This window comes from Solenopsis invicta, chromosome 7 (genome assembly GCF_016802725.1).
Source record: "Solenopsis invicta isolate M01_SB chromosome 7, UNIL_Sinv_3.0, whole genome shotgun sequence".
Classification (NCBI taxonomy): Eukaryota; Metazoa; Arthropoda; class Insecta; order Hymenoptera; family Formicidae; genus Solenopsis; species Solenopsis invicta.
Window position 1 is genome coordinate 10,321,095 of NC_052670.1, and position 22,956 is coordinate 10,344,050.

The 22,956-nt window shown below is 32.1% G+C and overlaps 1 protein-coding gene, 1 long non-coding RNA gene and 1 pseudogene across 2 annotated transcripts; 2 read left to right on the plus strand and 1 right to left on the minus strand.

The window, feature by feature from the left end:
- The first annotated feature begins 1,022 nt into the window (after positions 1 to 1,022).
- On the plus strand, positions 1,023 to 2,449 carry LOC120358216. The gene is made up of 3 exons (XR_005575183.1): positions 1,023 to 1,452; positions 1,730 to 1,796; positions 1,875 to 2,449. It is a non-coding gene; the product is annotated as an uncharacterized LOC120358216 (long non-coding RNA).
- Positions 2,450 to 5,606: 3,157 nt separating this feature from the next.
- Positions 5,607 to 7,871, minus strand: LOC120358327 (15-hydroxyprostaglandin dehydrogenase [NAD(+)]-like). The gene has a single exon (XM_039452214.1). The coding sequence runs from the start codon at positions 7,732 to 7,734 to the stop codon at positions 7,312 to 7,314; it is 423 nt and encodes a 140-aa protein (XP_039308148.1). The 5' UTR covers positions 7,735 to 7,871; the 3' UTR covers positions 5,607 to 7,311.
- Positions 7,872 to 7,875: 4 nt separating this feature from the next.
- Positions 7,876 to 9,258, plus strand: LOC105200295 (annotated as a pseudogene).
- The last annotated feature ends 13,698 nt before the right edge of the window (positions 9,259 to 22,956 follow it).

The window sequence follows — 22,956 nt, forward strand, 5'->3', positions numbered from 1 at the left end:
TTTCCGTTGAGGGGAGGAAATGTTATGTTTGGAATTACCGCCATATGCATTTCGCACACTACACCCGTGTACCTCTCTCGACCAATAAGAAGCCGCCTTTCTTTTCATGATCACTGACCCATCTATATTATCCGGTAACCTTCCGGGCCTTCCCAGAGAGTCAATCTATGTATTCAGTCTTTTTCTTTTAGTCTGTCTGTATCCCGTAACAATAAACTCGGCATTGCATTATAAATATCCCTCTTGCTTAATTGTGAATCACCCACACCCACAAAGTAAGAGATACAACACATGTCTTCGGACTATAATAAAAAAAATGAAGATAACCAAATTGTTTTAAATGAATCTAGTTCGACAATGCAGAGAAATGACATTTCAGGTATACATTTCATTACTTTTTTCATTAAAAACTTGGTTTTTATTTATCATCAAACCTTAACTACCTTGTTTTATCCCACCTTTTCCTGTATACACTCAAGTGTTTTTTTTTTTATTCATTTCAGATTCTAGTTCTATCAGTACATGTTCTGAAGCATTAAGTTCATCAAATAGATCAAGTACAAAAGTAAAATCAATAAATCTAGAAGACGGAGTATGGAGTAAATTATCGGAAAGAATAGTTGCTGCTTGCGTAAGAGGAGATAAACTGTGTTTTTCAGACAGAAAAGCAGTTATTCAGAAAATCGTAGAATATATGATTGATACTCTCAAAAACACGACAAGAAGTAAAGCACATGAAATTGCGACAATTCTCTGCAATACTTATCCGAAAACTTTTGCTGATACAATTGGTAACGATGAAATGTGGGGAAGTGGCTTAGAAACCGTACGGCTTGAAATTTATAACGCCTGTCTTTATAAGATTAATTCAAAAAAACGTAAATCGTTTTCGAAAGCTACGAATTATGACAGTGACGATGCGGAGCAAGAAGAACGTCAGCAGCAAGCTACATCACGACGTCAAGACGAGTATGGCTGCGTTGAGTATGCACCTATTCTATTAGATGAAAATGCTGAAAGTGAAAATAAACGACGTACTTTATTAGAACTTTTCGCCTTTCACGAAATAAATCCACAAGTTTTAAAATTAATGGAAGAAACGTATCCAACTCTTCGTGCCGTATTAAATGATAAAAACAGAAATTTAGAGATAATAGCTGCTGAGTGGCCTTTCTTACAAGAAACCGATTGTTTCTTTCAACACTGTTCTCGATTATTAGGGAAAAATGTTGTTCAAGTCTGGACAAATTCACTTAGTAACAAGACGAAATCCATACGGCAATATTTCAAACATTCACAGAAAAAAAAGCCAATGAAATAAACGAGATTATAAACGACTGCAAAACAGCTGTTCAAATAAGGAAGGATAAAATACCAAAACTATTAGTAATTTTCCGATTATTAATCTTTTATTTCAATGAAAAGGAAAATTTTCTTTTTAAAATAATTGGAGTAAGTATAAGTCATTAATAAAAAAGCGCAATAAAATGTTGAAATGTACATAAAAAAAAATAATGAAGTAGAGTAAAATTAATATATTTTAAAAGTAAAATAATATATTTAAAAAATAATATAAAAAAAATTTTTTTTTAATTACTAAATTATAGTGAGTTGTTTCTTAAATAAATTTAAGCACTAAGATCTAGCTACGACTATTGAAGACAAAGGCGTTCTTGTTTGTGTTTTTACCGGTCGAATATTTCTCTGTTATTATATTTTTATATTTTAGAATGACGTTGATGATGCTGATGTAATAAATGCTGCTGACACTGAGTATCCTGTGCTTATCATCAGAGGTATTTTTATTAAAAGCCTTTAAACAATAAATGCTTTACTTTACACCTTTAATCATAATTTTGAATTGTACTTTGCAGGAAAATCATTATACGACGAGAATGCAAAATGTACTGTCATTATTGGTAAAAAAGTTTCAATTACTTCCACGAATTCTCTGGAAGGAATCTTGATAACTTTTCTCGCATACTACGTTTATGGATTTTGATCTTCACCTAAAATTGAAAAATCTCTAGAATTTATACAAAGGTAACTACGATTTATTATAATTTCTATATAAATGTATATAACGTAAGTATATCCTATATAGCTTAATACTCAATATGGCCTACTTGTTATTTCTATAAGTTTCTTGGTTATATGATGAATTGAACAAATAACGCTGTGTTGTACAGGCTGTCAACGTGTTTGCAACAGTTGACAACTCGATTTTTGTATTTTGTTGTTGATAATAAAATCACATTTTTTTATTGTTTCTTTTTATTATCCATCTTTCTAACACTTTTTGTGAAAACGAAATAATATTATTAGACTAGTTAGAACAATTAAGTAACTTATGTATCTAATACGACCTAAATGACACTTTCTAAAAATCTTTATGCATTGCGGCCACGTAAATATTTAAAACTGTCTCAAATTTAAATTAATGTTCATAAATATTTTCTACTTTGAATCTGGCCATCAGTTTTTAATTTTGGATTCAGCAAAAAATTAAAAAAAAGCTTAGATAGGTCATATGAGGTACAGTTACCTTATATATATTAAAAATGTTAATAAATATAAGAATTTTTAATTTATTTAATTTAAATATTTACTGCTTTCAGAATTTTTTTACAAATAAATCCACAAAGAGGAGCAAAAAGAGCATCAAAAGTTCGTCGATATAATAAATCATTTGATGTGGCAGTATTTAAACTTGCCAAAGAACTTTCGGCTTTTTCTGACCAATTCAGTTTAACCCAGTGATACTTAAATATACTTATATAATGTGATATACACTATTAGAAATACGTAAAGATATTGTTATATTGGATAATAAAGACAGTTTGTAATTCATTTTAATAATACAAATAGAAATTTAATTATACATTGTTAAAAATTTCTGCATTAGATTTAATGAAAAGTACTGGAAGCAAAAGTCAATCACGTACATTAAAAGCATTTTAATGTTGTCAATAAAAATTAAATTACGTAACTAAAATTTAATGGCACAATGAACATTAAACTTCATGCATAATGAACATTAAACTTTATGCACAATGAACATTAAACTTCATGCATAATGAACATTAAACTTTATGCACAATGAACATTAAACTTCATCCACAATAAACATTAAACTTTATGTACAATGAACATTACACTTTATGCCAATAAACATTACCTTTCATTCAACGCACATTAAATTTCAGTAACATGAGCTGAATTTTTAGTTTTTACATTATTGTATTTGTACATTAATATGCATGAAATTTAATTCATGTTACATTAAATTTTTGTTACGTAACTTAATTTTCATTGACAACATTAAAATGCTTTTAATGTGCGTGATTGACTATTGCTTCCAGTACTTTTCATTAAATTTACGGCAGAAATTTTTAACAGTGTACTTTGTCGGGTTGCTATCCTTAGCAGTATCAGTGTTCAAATAGAAGTTTTTATCATTGCCATTTTTGTCATTTTAATTTATTGACACTTCCGGGTCATATTAGGATTTACTTATATTGTTTATTTTATAATTTGGAAAAATTTTTTTAAGGTTTGTAAAACATTTATTATAATTAACAAAATAAAACACATTTTTCATATATTTTATTCATAAATACATTAATAACATATAAATATAAACATTTATTGATTTTTAATGTGGAGTAACATCTAAAATAACATTTTTGTTACTTATGTCATTTGAAAAAGAAAAATATCAGAAAGAGTCAATAAAATACAATAATCAAATTATATTTTAAATAAGTTTTTTAAATCGTATTAAATAAATATTTAATGAAAATAAATATTAAAGAAGCATATAAAATAATTGTGTGCAAAATATGTTTTAAATTAAATTTATAAACCAAAGAACGCGTATGTAAATTATCTACCATCGTGTTTGGCAAACAATTATTACTTATTGTAAGAAACAGTGGAAATGATACTGCATACATAAACGATTAAACAAGTACTACTTAAAAGTTGATTTTTAAATAAATTGTCAATCTGCACGTGTTTCATATTTATAACAACTTTATATACTATGTAACACGAGAAACATTAAAAATAAAATCATAAAGAAGTCGAAAATGTCGAAGGTAGATGTGTTCTGACAGATAATAATTTTTATAATTGTATTAGCTCGGTAAAGCGAATGGTAAAGTGAATATTTCTATATGGTAAAAGTTGTAGCGTTTTTTCTAACGAGTACAATGATGTATGATATATCCAATTTATTTATAAATCATATATAAGTTATGTCGGTTCAAAGTTTCGCGGGCGAATAATATTATTTCAATTTTACCCCTGCGATGTGACTAACTTCCGACTCGCGCTTTGGCGATTGACAAGACAAAAAACTCTAACAAATAAATTTTCATAATTTTTAATAAAATTATGAAAATTATTATCTATCAGGATATATCAAGCTTTTACATTTTATTTTATTATAATTATTTAAAAATGTTTCTCGTATTTATAGTACGTAAATTTGTTATAAATTTATATATAAATATTTATCGCTATATACGTATATAATATATACAGGTATGGCAAGTAACGAGTTACGGTAAGTAACGCCGTTACTCGTTACTCGTTACATTTTATAATTTGGTAATAATGTTACAATTTTTCATAACAGTAATAGTAAGGCCAAGGTTAGAATAATCACTTTTGACAATTAACTTGTTATCATTATGCATTACTCATTAAAAAATATTAACTTAAAATTTTGCTCGTTACAAATCAAAGTAACACGTTACTTTTTGAGTTACTTTTCCTCGTTACGTAACGAGCCAACTAACTAGTTACTTTTTTCAATGAATATTGCATAATGACAACAAGTGGTTTGTTGTAATAAAAGATTGTTTTCCAATTTTACCGTTATTATTATTATAGAGGAGAAGAAGGTACTATGGCACTTATTTTTATTTTATTGAATACCTTTGTTTATAATTAATATTTTCTATTGAAACTTGAAAGATTACATTTGTCAAAGTGTTATTTGATAGATTCTAGACTCAAAGTAATAAAATGTTTATTATTTACTAGAGGAGAAGAGAATAATATGACATTTATTTTCATTTTATTGAATAACTTTGTTTATAATTAATATTTTCTATTGAAACTTGAACGATTACATTTGTCAGAATGTTGTGTAACAGATTTTAGACTCAAAATAATAAAATATTTATTATTTAGGACGTAATGTAGAAAAATCTAATGCACTACATTATCGGAAGAAAAAAAGTTATTGTAATACGGCTATCCATAAAAACAATTTCCAAAAATTAGTTTAATTTAAAAGAAACACAGTATTTTGTTACAAAATTATATATTTTTAATTTTCCGTTGTTTAAAATTTTGATTAGAATTTTTCTGTGTTTAGAAGCTTTAGAAATACCATTAGAAGTTGTTTAAATTTTTTAATATTATTTTTATTGTCAAAAGAATTCAGTACAAAAAAATTATTATATTTGGCTTTAAACATTTATTAATGTTTACCGTTACATTACAAATTGCTAAGAAAAAAAATCATAAAAATAATATGTATGTTACCAAACTGTTTATTCTTTACACATAAAATGTATAAGAATCTCCTCTGCAAATGATTAATCAATGTATTAAAATCAATGCAATTCATAATAGTTTATCTCTTTTATTTTAGGAAATAATATCATTCCAAAAGGTATTACTATAGCAATAACAATTATGTTTTTACATCGGAACCCGGAAATCTGGCCAAAACCATTAAAGTTTGATCCAGATCGCTTCCTTTAATACATTGATTAATCAGCTGGTTGAAGTTTGGAACGTTCCTGAAGCGATTTTTTAAAAATTATTTTTTGTGATTCTACTTTGTCAAACAATGACTGTAAGTGCTATAAACTAGAAAACAAAACGCATCGTACGAATACGAACGTCGGAAAGCACCTTTACGCTCGAAAAACCACTCTTCGAAGCACTCTAAAAATTTTCCCGACTCTAAAATTGTTTTGTATCATTTGCCCCTCAGCTAAGAGGCGTTACTAACTAGCAGGTAACGGATAAAAAATACGGACCGAATACGTGCGTCGGAAACCCTTCTGCTTGAAAATCCACTTTTTGCATCATTTTATATTTTATGATGTAGCAATTATAATCGTCAGCTGACTATTTTAAAATTAAGTTATGTCAACTCAATTTTAGAGTCGGGAGATTTTTCAATGATCTTTTATACGTTGAACAAGGAGTTCTAGTCTTCTTGGTGAGCACAAGTACATCCAATATGGTTATTATTGCAATAACAAGCATATTGAATGTACTTGTGTTCACCAAAAAGAGTGGAATTTCTTGTTTGGCCTATAAAAGATACTTTTATACGCCAAACAAAAAGTCATGTTGAAAAATGTATTTTAAATATTTGTAACGCAAAAACTAATAAATATTTAATCATATCAAAATTCTAAGTATCAAAAATTTAAGTTGGATCGATATTAGTGTTGATGGGCCAGACACCCTCCAGCAGCGCATTGTCCATATGATTGAAATGCTTCTTCTTCCTTTCTTTCTTTGACAGAGCAGAAACGAAAATCCTTTCTAATAGCCTTTGACAAAAGGCACGGGTTTCTTCCGTTCCCGAGCAGAGATTGAATCTATAAAAACGAATATTAGTGAGTCACGTAAACAGATTTAAGCATAAATTAAAACATCTCCGGTAAATTATTTTAATAAAATCTCTGATTATGGTCTCTCGTTCAAGACATGTAAGTTTTTTAACAGCTTTTAATACTCATTATTTATTAATTCTTTATTTCATAAAATCTTTAATAAAATCTTTAAATAATAACTTAATTTCTATTATTTGAGTCTTACTCATTAGCTTTGCCATTGGGATGCTTTTTATGCCAAATGTAGTGTATGCAGAATCGTCTCTGTATATCTTTTATACGCCAAACTAGAAGTTCCAGTCTTCTTGGTGAACACAAGTATATCCAATATGTTATTGCAATAACATATTGGATGTACTTGTGTTTACCAAGAAGACTGGAACTTCTTGTCTGGCTTTTAAAAGATATGCAGAGACGATTCTGCATATACTCTTTGCAATAACATATTGGATTTCCATCAGACCATTCTCGAAGGGTTTCTGAAACAAGCCATCGTCTAGTTTCTAGTCTTTTTCCATTTTTCGTACATGGAGAGCAATCTCTTGCTTGGCCAGTTTGGCGACCATTTCCTTTGTTATGAGCTCGTTGTCTGTAAATTGTATCAGTGGGCCTGTATGGTGTTGAAGATGCGATGTGTGTAAATGTAGTTGGCGCGTCGCAGTCAGTTTTTACTGCGTGCGGCGCAGAAGAGATCACTGACCCAAACCGCTCGAGTTTTACCCTTCTGGATAAGATCTAGCACTGCAAGTGCCACATGTTCGGCTGTCTGCATCATAGACAGCCATTTTATTATAGAAGCGTAAAAGCTGTTGTCTATCGTAGCTTTAACAGAGTTGGACATTTTAGCTTTTACATTTATTCCGACTACTTTTGTCATTGTACCCCCCGGGCACATAACAACGACTCTTACTCCAGATTTATTGTATCTTCTTGCCAAAGATTGGCTGAAGCTCAAAACAGCACTCTTTGTAGCGGAATATACTGGAAAAAGAGATTCTGGGTATAGTCCGGCTACGGATGAGATGTTCACGATTACCCCGCCCTTGCCGCCTTTGTGTTTTCCCATATGGTCAAACGCCAACATAAATCCGTGGATTACCGCTTTAACCTTAATTTCTTTTTGATTGTTTTTTTCTAGAGCACATCATTGACAATATCGGCGTTGTTAATAAGACTGTCGAGTCCTTCAAATACGTCGACAATCTTCTCAAATGTTTTCTTTAAGTTATTGGCCTGCGACGCACAGTCGCAAGCCGATGACTTAAGGAAGACATTTGAGAAGATTGTCGACGTATTTGAAGAGCTCGACATTCTTATTAACAACGCCGGTATTGTCAATGATGTATTTTGGGAAGAAACGATCGAGATTAACGTTAAAGCGGTAATCCACGGATCTATGTTGGCGTTTGACCATATGGGAAAACACAAAGGCGGCAAGGGCGGGGTAATCATGAACATCTCATCCGTAGCCGGACTATACCCAGAATCTCTTTTTCCAGTATATTCCGCTACAAAGAGTGCTGTTTTGAGCTTCAGCCAATCTTTGGCAAAAAGATACAATAAATCTGGAGTAAGAGTCGTTGTTATGTGCCCGGGGGGTACAATGACAAAAGTAGTCGGAATAAATGTAAAAGCTAAAATGTCCGACTCTGTTAAAGCTACGATAGACAACAGCTTTTACGCTTCTATAGCAAAAGAGCTGTCTGTGATGCAGACAGCTAAACATGTGGCACTTGCAGTGCTAGATCTTATTCAGAAGGGTGAAACCGGAGCGGTTTGAGTCAGCGAAAATCGTCAGCCGCCATACTCCGTAAACTATTCTTATAATTCCAAGCAATCTCTGCTTATATAAAATTGATATTTCCTGGGATAGAGAGAGATTTAATTAAGGACTTAAAGAAACTAGAGAGAGACGTACAATGGCAGGAGGAGGAACGTAGGATTAGAGAAACAAAGTATAATAAAAGATATAAAAAGTTTATAGATGAGAACAGGGCACCTAGCTACTTAGAGGAAAGCGAAGTGAGAAAAAAAATCGGGAAAAAATAAAAGCGTTGATGAAAATAAGATGTGGAAATATGGAAATAGATAATAAATTTCGATATCACAAGTAATTGTCAAGTTGCTGTCATAAATAATCTTTTTGCAAGTAACAAATTGATGCTGACATGTTGTTATTTATTTGCTGTTGTTAAAATTGGAATTCACTTGAATGCAATCTGACATACATAATGCTGTCTCATCTTGTTCTGAGTTTATTGAAATTAGTTGCAGCAACAATTGTTAGCAATATGATAACAAGCTCATTGCATTTGGCTATCAGGGTTGCTGTGTCCTTCCTTGCCTTGTCCAAATCCTAGTTATAACTACGATAAGTACCTCTCCCATAAGACTAAACGTAACACTATCTAAAGTGTGCAGATATCAAAACATGATTAACTTTGATTGTGGAAATTCTGCTTTTGACTGTACTATGATAAAAGTCGAAAACTGGTTTCGTTAAGCCGTGAAGCAGTCCCAAAATAATTAACTTTTTTATGAATAACCCTCTAAATTCATGATTTTGTGTTTTCTTTAACCTATATATTCCTATAACGCGAGCAAATTGTGTGTGTAAAAATTATTTTGAATTTTTCATTAATATTAAAAATTTTTTTTTAATATTTCTGACTTTGATAAATATAAATTAAGTAACTTTGATTTTATATTAAATACTCCTGATTTAGTTTTACGTAAGATATTGTGTGACAAACACGATGGATTCGAACGTGGACATTGAATATAACGAAAAATAATAACAATTAGAAAAAGGGTAGCGTTAAAAACAGATGAGCAAATAAATAAATAATAAGTGTTTTATACGCTTCAGGAAGTTTTGGAAAAGCATAAAATATTTAATTTTCTTTTACAGTCTTTAACGACTGTTACGTTAGCAAAGTTGTGTAAGCATTATGTAAAGATAATGTGATAACTTAGAGTATTTGCGTCACTAAAATGTTCCTAATTACCGGTGCGAATCCAGCACAACTTAAGACTATAAATAACATGACATAATATACAATGTAATACAATTTGTATAAAGTAATTAAATACCTTTTTTTATATTATATGAATCTTTTAACATTATATAATTAAGGAGAATGGGATAAATCAGACCTATTTTCAGTTTTTGCTTTCAATAAGGAAAAATAAGAAAAATTGATTAATAGAATCATAAGCTCATTCAATCTTTGCAAAAAAGTCTACAAAGCTTTTGTTAAATTAAGCGTACTTCTTAACTCAATTGACCTATAATCTCAAGGAAAAACGTGATGATAATTGTGCCAATCTTTACCCTAAGAGAATATGGAAATAGCTTTGTTATCCGATGGATTGATATATTTGTAGCAATCAAGTAAACAGTTGTAAATAAATTAATTTAATTAATTTAATTTAATTCATTTAATTGGTCAATTGAGTTAAGAAGTACGCTTAATTTAACAAAAACTTTGTAGACTTTTTCGCAAAGATTGGCTGGGCATATGATTTGAAATTCGCGGACTCAATTTTGCGTTATTGAGAGCAAAAACTGAAAATAGGTAATAGGTTTTATTGCAATATATAATAATAATATAATAATAAAATATAATATTGATATTTAATCTAAGTATTAAATAATAATTTACAAATTTGAATAAAAACTAAAATGCGAAAGCTTGAAGTATTCTTTGAGCAACAGAGTGATCTAATCAGCGATTAATCATTTTATGAGCCTTCCACGATTTCCCTTTTTGCAAATAACGAACATTTCTCCTTTAATATAAAAAAAAATAAATATATTGTCTCTGAAAGATGTAAGTCTCAAATATTACATCCAGAGCAATAAAATTGTTAAATAGAAGCATAAAAGAAGAAATTGTGCGATGATGGAACAAGCAATATCATCCTAATACAATGATCCATAAGAACGAACAAAGCTAAGACTTGAAAAGAAAAAAAATAAATGTTATTTAAGTCTGGCGACAACGAGAGATAAGATTGAATTGCGACGCCGGACGATAAAATTAAAATTTACAATCCTGGCTTTGTTTGTCCAAACGCATGTTTCATCACGAGCTAAAAAAGTGATTTATATGAAAAGCGAGTTCTAAATAAACGGACGATATAATAAATTGAGATCGAATTTTCCAGGAAAGAAAATTAGATAACAAATCGCTTAGGCGATTGGGCGACGCGACTGTTTGCCCTTCTTAAAGTTAAAAAAACTCAAGAGAAGACGGAAAACTAAACAACGAGAGATCATCCGAAAAGATGATTGGTAGTGAGCGTTGGTGAACTATCCAACAAACAAGCCAGAAACTTTAACAACAATATAAGTTACAAAAAAAAAAATTTCAAAAGCTTCACCCAACCAAATCTCCATCTCGCTCACTTGATCAACTCCACACCCTTTTCTAAGTCATATAAAATGCGCAACTTTTTATGCGCTCGACACATTCTCATTTTTATCTCCTGAAACTTCTGAAACTAAACCTGCGTTCGACGACTCCAAACCTTCTCGTGCGCAAATTTTAAACCGTTTGCTATTAAAAATTCAACTCAAAGCTGTGCGCGCTAATTCCTTTTAAAAAAATTACTTTCGAAGACCAACGCCACTCAGGAGCCAGCGCCATTCGAGGTTCCCAAGCCAAAATAATCACCAATTTAAATTACCAACAAGTAAGTTCTTCCATTCATTTTCTCTTTGGTGCTTTCAAATTTACAATTAACATTTAAATCCAGTAGGTAGTGATCAACCACGGGAAAGCGCGAACCACAATCAGTCGCCGGACTGACGCGAAGCGTCTTCGCCGCGAACAAGTCAGACAAGCGCGAATATTCCTCGACCAAGCGTACAAGGAGTTTCTCAAAGAAACAAGGCGCAATTCCCTGGAACGAGAAGCACTTCCTCAACAGGAACTTTCTAACCGGAAGTTCTTCAGAAATTTGAACTCCCTTTTCCTGCTCCTCTTGAGAAACTCGAAATTCCTCAGGGCTCTAAACCCAGCTTTCCCGCAGTTTTCATTTCTTCATTAATCATCTATAGAATAGATTTCAAATCTCTTCCCCTATTTGTCTCTAGCTTCTCTTATTCGCCAGTACCCTCCGACGTTCCCACGTCAAGCTCTTTTCCTTCTCCCGCGAATTCTGCATTCAGTGTGAAGTTCCTGGAGGAGATTGAACTCTCTTCTTGTCATCCCCAATACTATAATACTATTACAATGGTCTCTGGAACTCCCTGGAAGAAATGATTGAACAGCTCCTTATGAAAATAATTCCCGATTTACTATTCGACTACTGCCTACACTTCGATTTAGATTTAGACTTTAGACGTATTATATTCAAGTCATTGCTCTGAGAGAAAGTATCCTCGAGATGAGATCCCCGTTTTTCTATCCGATGACCAATTTCAATATTTAGTTTCCGTTGATTTTTTTTACAATTTCTTCCCTCCGTTTACAGTCACAATAAATGAAATAATTTAATCCATCTCCTCTTGTGGTAAAAAATTTATAATAATGTATATGACAATCATTAATTAAGTACTTCAGTTTCTCTTAATGATAATAAATAATGTACTTTAATTTTAATTTTTCTAAATAATCATTAATTACTTTGTTTTCTTAATGATAATGAATAATTATGTATTCTAATTTTAATTTTTTCAAGTAATAATAATTACATAGTTACTTTTTTTTATACCAATGAACAATTGTGTACTTTAATTTTAATCTTTCAAAATAATCTCTAATGACAATAATGTATATAACTTTGAATAACAAAATATATGTTAAATTTAAATTTTAAAAGGGTTTTAACGTGAACTATTTATTTTGTTAACCCATTGTGTCACCCTTCCTCCAAATAAAAAGATCGCACTAGGTCCAATCCCGAGTTAAAGAGATTAAATTCTCTAACTCTAATTAGGACCAATAATTGCACGACTCTTAAAAAGCGTTAATGAATGTCATTACATGCTGACCCATATTTTCAGAGTCATCGAAGTGTGTTCGGCTTGTACCGCACGTCCCTCTAGTGTGGACACGAGAACAAAAGAATTTTTGTTGCATCCTTCCCTGGCTTGCCCCAAATCCTAGGCATCGAGAGCTTTCTTTTCCTTAAGGCTGGATGTAACATAAGTAATAGTAAGCATATTTTAATTTCAATTACAGGTAAACAAGCATAAGAGTGTTGGAATACTCATCGCAATACATTTACCAAGAAATTGCGAGAAATAAAAGCAGGTCAAGCTAGTAATTCAGGGTAAAAAAAAAACAAAAACATGGATTTATTTCAAACAAACGTCTTTTCTGATCCCTGCCGAAAATGTGCGATTAAAACCGATTTAAAAAAGGTAATTCGAATCGATCGAGATTTCTGCACCAAAAATACGGTATTAAATACGGTATTTTGTCGATAGATTCATTGCGCGCTACTTTGTGGGCTGTGCTGTGTACTGCTGTGATAGAAATGTTGCTAGTCAGGTTTCACACGTATTTTCTATTTTTTCCGGTTTTATTCTTTGGTTGTTATCAAAAGAAGAACAATCGCAGTTGACGTTTGCCTTCTTGTAGCTTCTATTTCTTCCATTTCTTCATTAAATTTAGTTATTATTTATTATATTACAAATGTTCTAAAATATCTTTTTCTTGAATGATACCTTTATTACAGAAATGTACTACTGATAGTAATAATAATTTTGAGTATTAAAAGTACTTAAAATTTAAAATAAGTAATATATTACTTAAATTAACTGTCTATTTAATAATGTTAGTATTACATTTCTGTAAGAGTATCTGTATTTTAACTTAATTCTTTATCTAGCAGAAAATCTCACAGAAAAAATAGCTCCAGATCTATCAGTGAAAACTAGTATGTTAGCACACATGGTAGCACGCAATACGCCATATTTCTAGCAACATTACCAGCATGGCTACTAATAAAATGCTTTGCATGCGATTTAGTAAGAAAAATCGCACCGTGTCCCCTAGCTTAAGAATGTATCATGTGAACTTAATAACTATGTTAAAAACTAATTATAATTATGGTGTTATATATTACGCAAACTTATTAAGTTATTTTCCATATAGGGACACGAGTGATAACCAAAATAATGGTATAGATCTTTTTTTGATATTTTGTCTTAGTGATTTAATTATTTGTTTAGCTCTACCTTTCACTGTGCTTAACAGTACAAATGTTTTCAGTCTAAAAGTAAGATTAAATGAAAATGCTTATTTTCAGTCTTAATAACCGAGTTTGTCATATTTGAACTAGTAAATTTATCTATTTGTATTTATTTTATACATATTATATTTATCGTCATGAACTTATGTCTTATTTATTTTTGGCTTTTGCAAAGTCCCGTATTTACCATGTAAGGAAAAATAGTACTAAATTTGATTAAAGATTCTCCCTTATTGTTTATTTTAATTTTTTTAATTTGTCTTTAAATGCTTCCATCAAACATGAAAAATAGAACTTATGTAAACTTGAAGCTCTCTTACTTAAATATATCTGAAGTTAAATAAATTATTTCTATTCAATTCTGAATACGCATAAAAATGGATTATAATAAATACAAAGTTAAATTCTTACCTAGGACTGCATGTTTTGTAGCAGAATAAGAAATTAAGTTAGAAAGTTACACTTTGTCTGCCATCAATGAAAATGCAACAATGTGACTATGATTTTTTTAAATCATACTCGGTAAGAATGCTCGCAACATTTAAAAAAATTGTATAAAGTAGGCTTGTACCAAATAATTGTTCCAGAGAAATGTAAAACAATTAAAATAGCGTTATTTATTCAAGAACAAAAAAGCAATTTAATATTTCCACATTTTCCACATAATTGATTTTACTTGTCCAAAAATGTGCTAGCACATTAACGTTGATAGATTTTATGATCTCATCGGCTGTATGATCTAAAAAACTGTGGCACGGCATTATGTCGGTATTATTAATTAATATTGTAATGTCATCGACTTCTTTCCTCACTCTTTTGGCTACTGCCAAAAAACATCATCAAATTTGCAATATACAAGAGTAAAATTAATTTTTCTAAAAAATTAATTTTTTCTAAAAAATTAATTTTACTCTTGTATATTGCAAATTTGATGATGTTTTTTGGCAGTAGCCAAAAGAGTGAGGAAAGAAGTCGGCGACATTACAATATTAATTAATAATACCGACATAATGCCATGCCACAGTTTTTTAAATCATACAGCCGATGAGACCATAAAATCTATCAACGTTAATGTGCTAGCACAGTTTTTTGGACAAGTAAAATCGATTATGTGGAAATATTAAATTGCTTTTTTGTTTTTGAATACATAACGCTATTTTAGTAGGAAGACTATGACAGTTCTAATCCGGGAGCAATGAGGGGGGGGTGAGGGGCGAGGGGGCAATGTAGGCGCGGGGGTACCTGCGGTACGTACCGCGGAGTGGGGAGTGACCCGCAGGGTCTGACGTGTGAGGTGGGTGGTGACCCGCAGGATCTGACATGGGAGGTGGGTGGTGACCCGCGAGACCTAACTTGGGAGGTGGGGGTCAGCCCGCTGAACTGACCCGCGCGTGGGAGTCAGCCCGCGGTCCAGGGGAATGATACAGGGAGTGGGTGGTGATCCTCAAGATGCAGTGGGTGGTGTCACCCACTGATCTAGAGGTGGGATTGAAAGGTGGGGGTAAGTCGTGCGGCAGAGCGGTATGTACCACCGAGGATGATGTTGGGGAGAGAGAGAGGAATCCCATGGCTATGAACCAGCACATCTTTTTTTTTCAATAATACCGCGACGATTTCCGCGGTGGTTTTTCCGCGGCGGTTCTCCGCGGTGGTTTTTCCGCGGCGGTTCTCCGCGGTGGTTTTTCCGCGGCGGTTCTCCGCGGTGGTTTTTCCGCGGCGGTTCTCCACGGCGATTTTTCGCGGAGGTCTTTCGCGGCGGTTTTCCGCGGCGGTTCTCCGCGGCGGTTTTTCGCGGAGGTCTTTCGCGGCGGGTTTCCGCGGCGGTTTTCCATGGCGGTTTTCCGCGGCGGTTCTCCGCGGCGATTTCCGCGGGTCCCGCCGCCGCCCGCGGGCAATTTTCGCGGGGCCGCCGCCGCCGCCGCCGCCGCCGCCGCCGCCGCCGCCCGCCGCCCGCCGCCCGCCACCCGCCGCCCACCGCCCACCGAGAGGGGATCCTTGAACATGTCTCGACACGTTTATTCTTCTGCAATTTTGTATAGGAGAGGGGATAGTTTCCCCCACTCCAACAATTTCATCGGTAGCCTTGAACATGTCTCGACACGTTTATTCTTCTGCATTTTTGTATAGGAGAGGGGATAGTTTCCCCCACTCCAACAATTTCATCGGTAGCCTTGAACATGTCTCGACACGTTTATTCTTCTGAATCTTTTGTATAGGAGAGGGGATAGTTTCCCCACTCTTTTCAATAATTACATCATTATCGTCGGTATCACGTTTTCGCGACAACGTTGTACAAGAACAAAACGTTATACATAACGTGCATAGTGTACGTGAAACGCTAAATGAAACATGAAAAAAACGTTAGAGAAACGTTGATGTAATAGAGAAAAAAAAACGTCGATGTAATGGAGGGGAAAGGAATAAAAAAACGTATATTACATATGTTTATTCATGTAATTGTGTCCACCAATTGAAAAGTTTGAATACATTTTGTAAAGCACAATGTTTATTCGTACGGTGTTGTCCACATTGAAAAGTATTAGCATCATCTAGATTATTTAAATTATCCACGTCTTCGTAATCCACATCCAGGCTCTCGATGTATGTGTATTCTCGTCGACTGTTCAGAAGTAATTCTCCCAGCCATTCTCGTTTCTCGTGCCCTTTGACGTACACAATCTCCTTGTCGTCAGGATTTTCAGCACCCAGTACTGCAGTCGTAATCACTTGTCTCGCTTTCCGGTACGGAACCACCCGTCGGTGCCCCATCTTAGTCCATGATGACAGGCAGTGAGCCAGGAAGCACAGGATCTTTCGGATTTCATCAACCAATCCCATGGCTGGGGACTGTCAAAGATATAATGCGCGAGAACGTTTCCCCCTCTTAACGCCGCAAATTCTTTTACGATGAAACCCCTTAATCGTCCAAGGGGAAACCTTGCAGATCCACGAACGTCGGCACGGACATGTCGCGGTCGAAACGAAGACTGTGGTTCATGTCGATGTATCGTATAATATATATATGCACAGAATTAGGTGATTTTGCGCACAATGTTTGTCAACGGGTTATATTGAATCACGCGATCGTGTATTATGAGTGCATACGCGCCGGTGTTCTCCGGCACATTATCTTTAGTTTCGAATTCTATTCGCACGTCAACGGTTGCGCTCTTAATCGATTCAACTTGCCGACTGCAATCAATTATTACGAACGGACCTCTGTTTAGAAAGTTGGTGACGGTGAGATTCGGCTCGAGATACTCGTATCCGAGGTAGGTTTTGCAGAAACGCGCGTACATCTCGTATAGAATAGCCCATTTGTTTTTGGCAAAATCAAGATCCATTTCGATGTAGGGATAAGATTCAGAATTCAGATAAAGTTTCACGTTGGTCAAATTGCAATGGTCGAATCGGCTCGTGTCCTCAGACATGTTATTTTTTCGGCCGGTTTGCATAGCGAAAATGACGTATCGCGGCTTCTCGAGCTGAGTAGCGGTCTTGATTGCCCACGAATGCTTGGTAGTGCGTTGCAATAGTGGATACTCGTAAAGATCCCACGAGCGAAAAGCCATGCTGAGATATCGTCCGCTCTCCAAAGTGCGCAGCATCGAAAGTTTATTTATATCACTCAAGAGCACATGCGGCATTCGCCACTGAATTTTAAACAACTCGAGAACGGGCTCCAACGCCGAATTACCCTTCAGACAATTGTTATCGTTGCGCGCTCGTATCAAGATCAACTCGTGACGACCATTGATCACTATGCGTTTATAATCTTCGCAGAATCCCAACAGCACGTAGAGCGGGACACAGAAATTGAAATACCCGTCAGCGGTAGTCATCTGCGTTTCCCAGCCGGCATTTCGCAGAATCACGCTTTTGTCGGATGACAGCGTTACATAGTTTTTCAGCGTGCTGGTTATGCCCACGTTTCTATTACGATCAATTTCGACGCCGTTCAACTCGTATCTTATCTCGTCGAACATGAAAGCCACGCAATTGTTTCCCAATACCACGTCGCCGCTGGCCCCTTCAGGTCTATTCTGTTTCGTAATTCTCCCCTCGACGTATAGGAAACTCTCGTACGGCAATGTATACAAATCTTGTTACCGATTTTATATATGCTGTCAATTATTAATTTTTATGAATATATAATAAAATCAAGATTTGCTTACACCAACTGAAAAAAAATGAGTCCTGAATATGTAACAGAGAAAACAACAGACAATGATACCGACAATAAAGGAAATATATAAAATACATCTACCCTCTTTTTTGATTTTCTACTAAATTACAAAAAATTTAAACGCATGCTGTTACTATTTAAAACATGTTTTAAATAGTATTGAAAAAACAGTATTAAAAAAGCAAAAATACGTGATTTAAACATATGTTTTAAAGTGCAATAGAATAAATATGTTTAGTCTACTATTCGTATATTATTTTTTTTATATACAATTATGTCAATTTTATGTTACATATTACGTTTTATGTTTTAATGTAAGAACTTAGTAATACTAAATTTAGTTTGATTTGTGTGTAAAAATTAAAAAAAATATATATGTTACATGATCAATGATTGCACTCAACAAAGAAAAACAGCTTTATTGCAATTTAGGAGCAATAATTTTTAGGACTTTGGTTTTTAGTAAAAACAAATAAACATTAAAAAATAAATTTAACATAATTAAATATTTTTTGTAAATATATTTTGAAATATATAAAAAAGTATATTTAATTACTAAAAAATTTATACTTGATTATTAAAATCTAAATAATAGAATTAAAGACATAACATTTGTTTATGTGTATATATATATATATATATATATATATATATATATATATATGTGTGTTTTTAATATTGCTATAAGATATATTGGATATTATTGTAACATTATATATTTAAAAAAAAAATTCTTTTTTTATATTTACAAGAAATAAACAATATATACAAGTAAAAATATGCATACCATATTCTAAAATTTATAAAAATATGTTTAAAATAAATGTTTATTTATATCAGTATAATGTTTAATAGATTTCAAACATAAATGTTTTGAGTATTACAATCCTTATTATAAAAATCATATGGAATAAATAAAAATCATATAAAACAAATAAAAATTGTATGGAAACAGATTTGTTCATAAAACATTAATGACATTATATCCATTTCTCTAAATATTATTCATAATAGATCGATTATGTTACACAATTAATTACACAATTACACAATTAACTTGAACAATTTCTTTTTTATTTCATTTAGTTTTGATTGGTGTAGTTACATAAAATAGTTGGAGCGTGTAGAAGTATTAAAGATATCATATCATATCTTTATTGATTCACCGCTTCGTTTCAAACACGAGGAACAAAAGTGCTCTGTTCATAAAGAATTTAAATAAAACGTACAGAAATTTACTGCATGTTTAACTATTCTTAATTCTAGCAAAAGGTTCAAGTTAAAAATTACGTCAGATTTAATAACGTCATGAAGAACCATATCCTTTCGAAGATCCTTATTTATCTTATTTCAGCGATTGACGGATTCGGATTTACCATAATACTCGATACCTTGTTATCTCGTCATATCGGAAGCAAAGCAATTAAGGTAAAGTGATTCATTGCATTACTTATGTATGAACAAACACATCGCACATTTGCGTACTTAAACGCTTACATTTCCAATAAATAAATTGTTGTATCATACAAATGTCTAAATGAGGAACGGCAAAATTTTTTGTAGCCTAGACAACAGACTTCATTCTATAATAAAAATAGAACCAAAATGTAAAATCTTAATCCATTGATGGGCAATTTCGACGAACATTTTATAATTCTACACGTTTTTTATTTATTTACTGCCAACTTTTATTACATTTTAAATGTCTTGTATGATGTATCGATATGTAATGTAATACAAAATGCATAAAAATGATTGAAATACTTTTGATTTTACCACATATACGAACTAAGCGAAATGTTTAAGTGTAAAAAGATAAAATTTACTGCGACAGCGATAAAATACATTTAGAATCTGTTCTTTACTTCTTCTCCGTTCAACCATAAAATTGTTTGATGAGAAGCAAAATTAATTAGTTTCCAAAGTCTATAAAGAATATATCTTTTTTTATATTCTTCCGTAGAAATATTTGCTTAACATGTGCGTTTTGTACATCGATCTATATTTATGACATATATCATTATTTAGATCATGCTTCTTAAGCTTTAACTTTTGACATGTAAGGTCATTATTATTCTTTCAACTTTAATGGGTTTCAACAATCAAATGAGTCAGATATGGCAGAAATATAGCAGCAATTACGGTTGGAGCATACTACCAATGTTGTTAAAACCAAAGAGTCGTGGACGAATAAGACTACTAGCCAATGACATTAATGTTAAACCCGAGATTGTTCCGAATTACTTTGATGATCCAGAAGATGTTAAAACGATGATTGCTGGCATTAGAGCTGCAATAACCGTCGGTCAGACGAAAACAATGCAGATGTTTGGTTCACAATTGTCGAACGATACTTTTCCCGGATGCGAAAACTATCAATATGACTCTGATGGTTATTGGGAGTGTGCAGTAAGAAAGCCTGAGAGTAGCAGACGGTTCTATTATGCCCGAGATTATATCGGCGCACACAAATGTACCTATCTATATGATTGCCGAGAAGCTGGCAGACATGGTCAAAGAAGATTGGGGATATTTGTTCAAAAATCCCCAATCTTCTTTGACCATGTCTGCCAGCTTCTCGGCAATCATATAGATAGGTACATTTGTGTGCGCCGATATAATCTCGGGCATAATAGAACCGTCTGCTACTCTCAGGCTTTCTTACTGCACACTCCCAATAACCATCAGAGTCATATTGATAGTTTTCGCATCCGGGAAAAGTATCGTTCGACAATTGTGAACCAAACATCTGCATTGTTTTCGTCTGACCGACGGTTATTGCAGCTCTAATGCCAGCAATCATCGTTTTAACATCTTCTGGATCATCAAAGTAATTCGGAACAATCTCGGGTTTAACATTAATGTCATTGGCTAGTAGTCTTATTCGTCCACGACTCTTTGGTTTTAACAACATTGGTAGTATGCTCCAACCGTAATTGCTGCTATATTTCTGCCATATCTGACTCATTTGATTGTTGAAACCCATTAAAGTTGAAAGAATAATAATGACCTTACATGTCAAAAGTTAAAGCTTAAGAAGCATGATCTAAATAATGATATATGTCATAAATATAGATCGATGTACAAAACGCACATGTTAAGCAAATATTTCTACGGAAGAATATAAAAAAAGATATATTCTTTATAGACTTTGGAAACTAATTAATTTTGCTTCTCATCAAACAATTTTATGGTTGAACGGAGAAGAAGTAAAGAACAGATTCTAAATGTATTTTATCGCTGTCGCAGTAAATTTTATCTTTTTACACTTAAACATTTCGCTTAGTTCGTATATGTGGTAAAATCAAAAGTATTTCAATCATTTTTATGCATTTTGTATTACATTACATATCGATACATCATACAAGACATTTAAAATGTAATAAAAGTTGGCAGTAAATAAATAAAAAACGTGTAGAATTATAAAATGTTCGTCGAAATTGCCCATCAATGGATTAAGATTTTACATTTTGGTTCTATTTTTATTATAGAATGAAGTCTGTTGTCTAGGCTACAAAAAATTTTGCCGTTCCTCATTTAGACATTTGTATGATACAACAATTTATTTATTGGAAATGTAAGCGTTTAAGTACGCAAATGTGCGATGTGTTTGTTCATACATAAGTAATGCAATGAATCACTTTACCTTAATTGCTTTGCTTCCGATATGACGAGATAACAAGGTATCGAGTATTATGGTAAATCCGAATCCGTCAATCGCTGAAATAAGATAAATAAGGATCTTCGAAAGGATATGGTTCTTCATGACGTTATTAAATCTGACGTAATTTTTAACTTGAACCTTTTGCTAGAATTAAGAATAGTTAAACATGCAGTAAATTTCTGTACGTTTTATTTAAATTCTTTATGAACAGAGCACTTTTGTTCCTCGTGTTTGAAACGAAGCGGTGAATCAATAAAGATATGATATGATATCTTTAATACTTCTACACGCTCCAACTATTTTATGTAACTACACCAATCAAAACTAAATGAAATAAAAAAGAAATTGTTCAAGTTAATTGTGTAATTGTGTAATTAATTGTGTAACATAATCGATCTATTATGAATAATATTTAGAGAAATGGATATAATGTCATTAATGTTTTATGAACAAATCTGTTTCCATACAATTTTTATTTGTTTTATATGATTTTTATTTATTCCATATGATTTTTATAATAAGGATTGTAATACTCAAAACATTTATGTTTGAAATCTATTAAACATTATACTGATATAAATAAACATTTATTTTAAACATATTTTTATAAATTTTAGAATATGGTATGCATATTTTTACTTGTATATATTGTTTATTTCTTGTAAATATAAAAAAAGAATTTTTTTTTTAAATATATAATGTTACAATAATATCCAATATATCTTATAGCAATATTAAAAACACACATATATATATATATATATATATATACACATAAACAAATGTTATGTCTTTAATTCTATTATTTAGATTTTAATAATCAAGTATAAATTTTTTAGTAATTAAATATACTTTTTTATATATTTCAAAATATATTTACAAAAAATATTTAATTATGTTAAATTTATTTTTTAATGTTTATTTGTTTTTACTAAAAACCAAAGTCCTAAAAATTATTGCTCCTAAATTGCAATAAAGCTGTTTTTCTTTGTTGAGTGCAATCATTGATCATGTAACATATATATTTTTTTTAATTTTTACACACAAATCAAACTAAATTTAGTATTACTAAGTTCTTACATTAAAACATAAAACGTAATATGTAACATAAAATTGACATAATTGTATATAAAAAAAATAATATACGAATAGTAGACTAAACATATTTATTCTATTGCACTTTAAAACATATGTTTAAATCACGTATTTTTGCTTTTTTAATACTGTTTTTTCAATACTATTTAAAACAT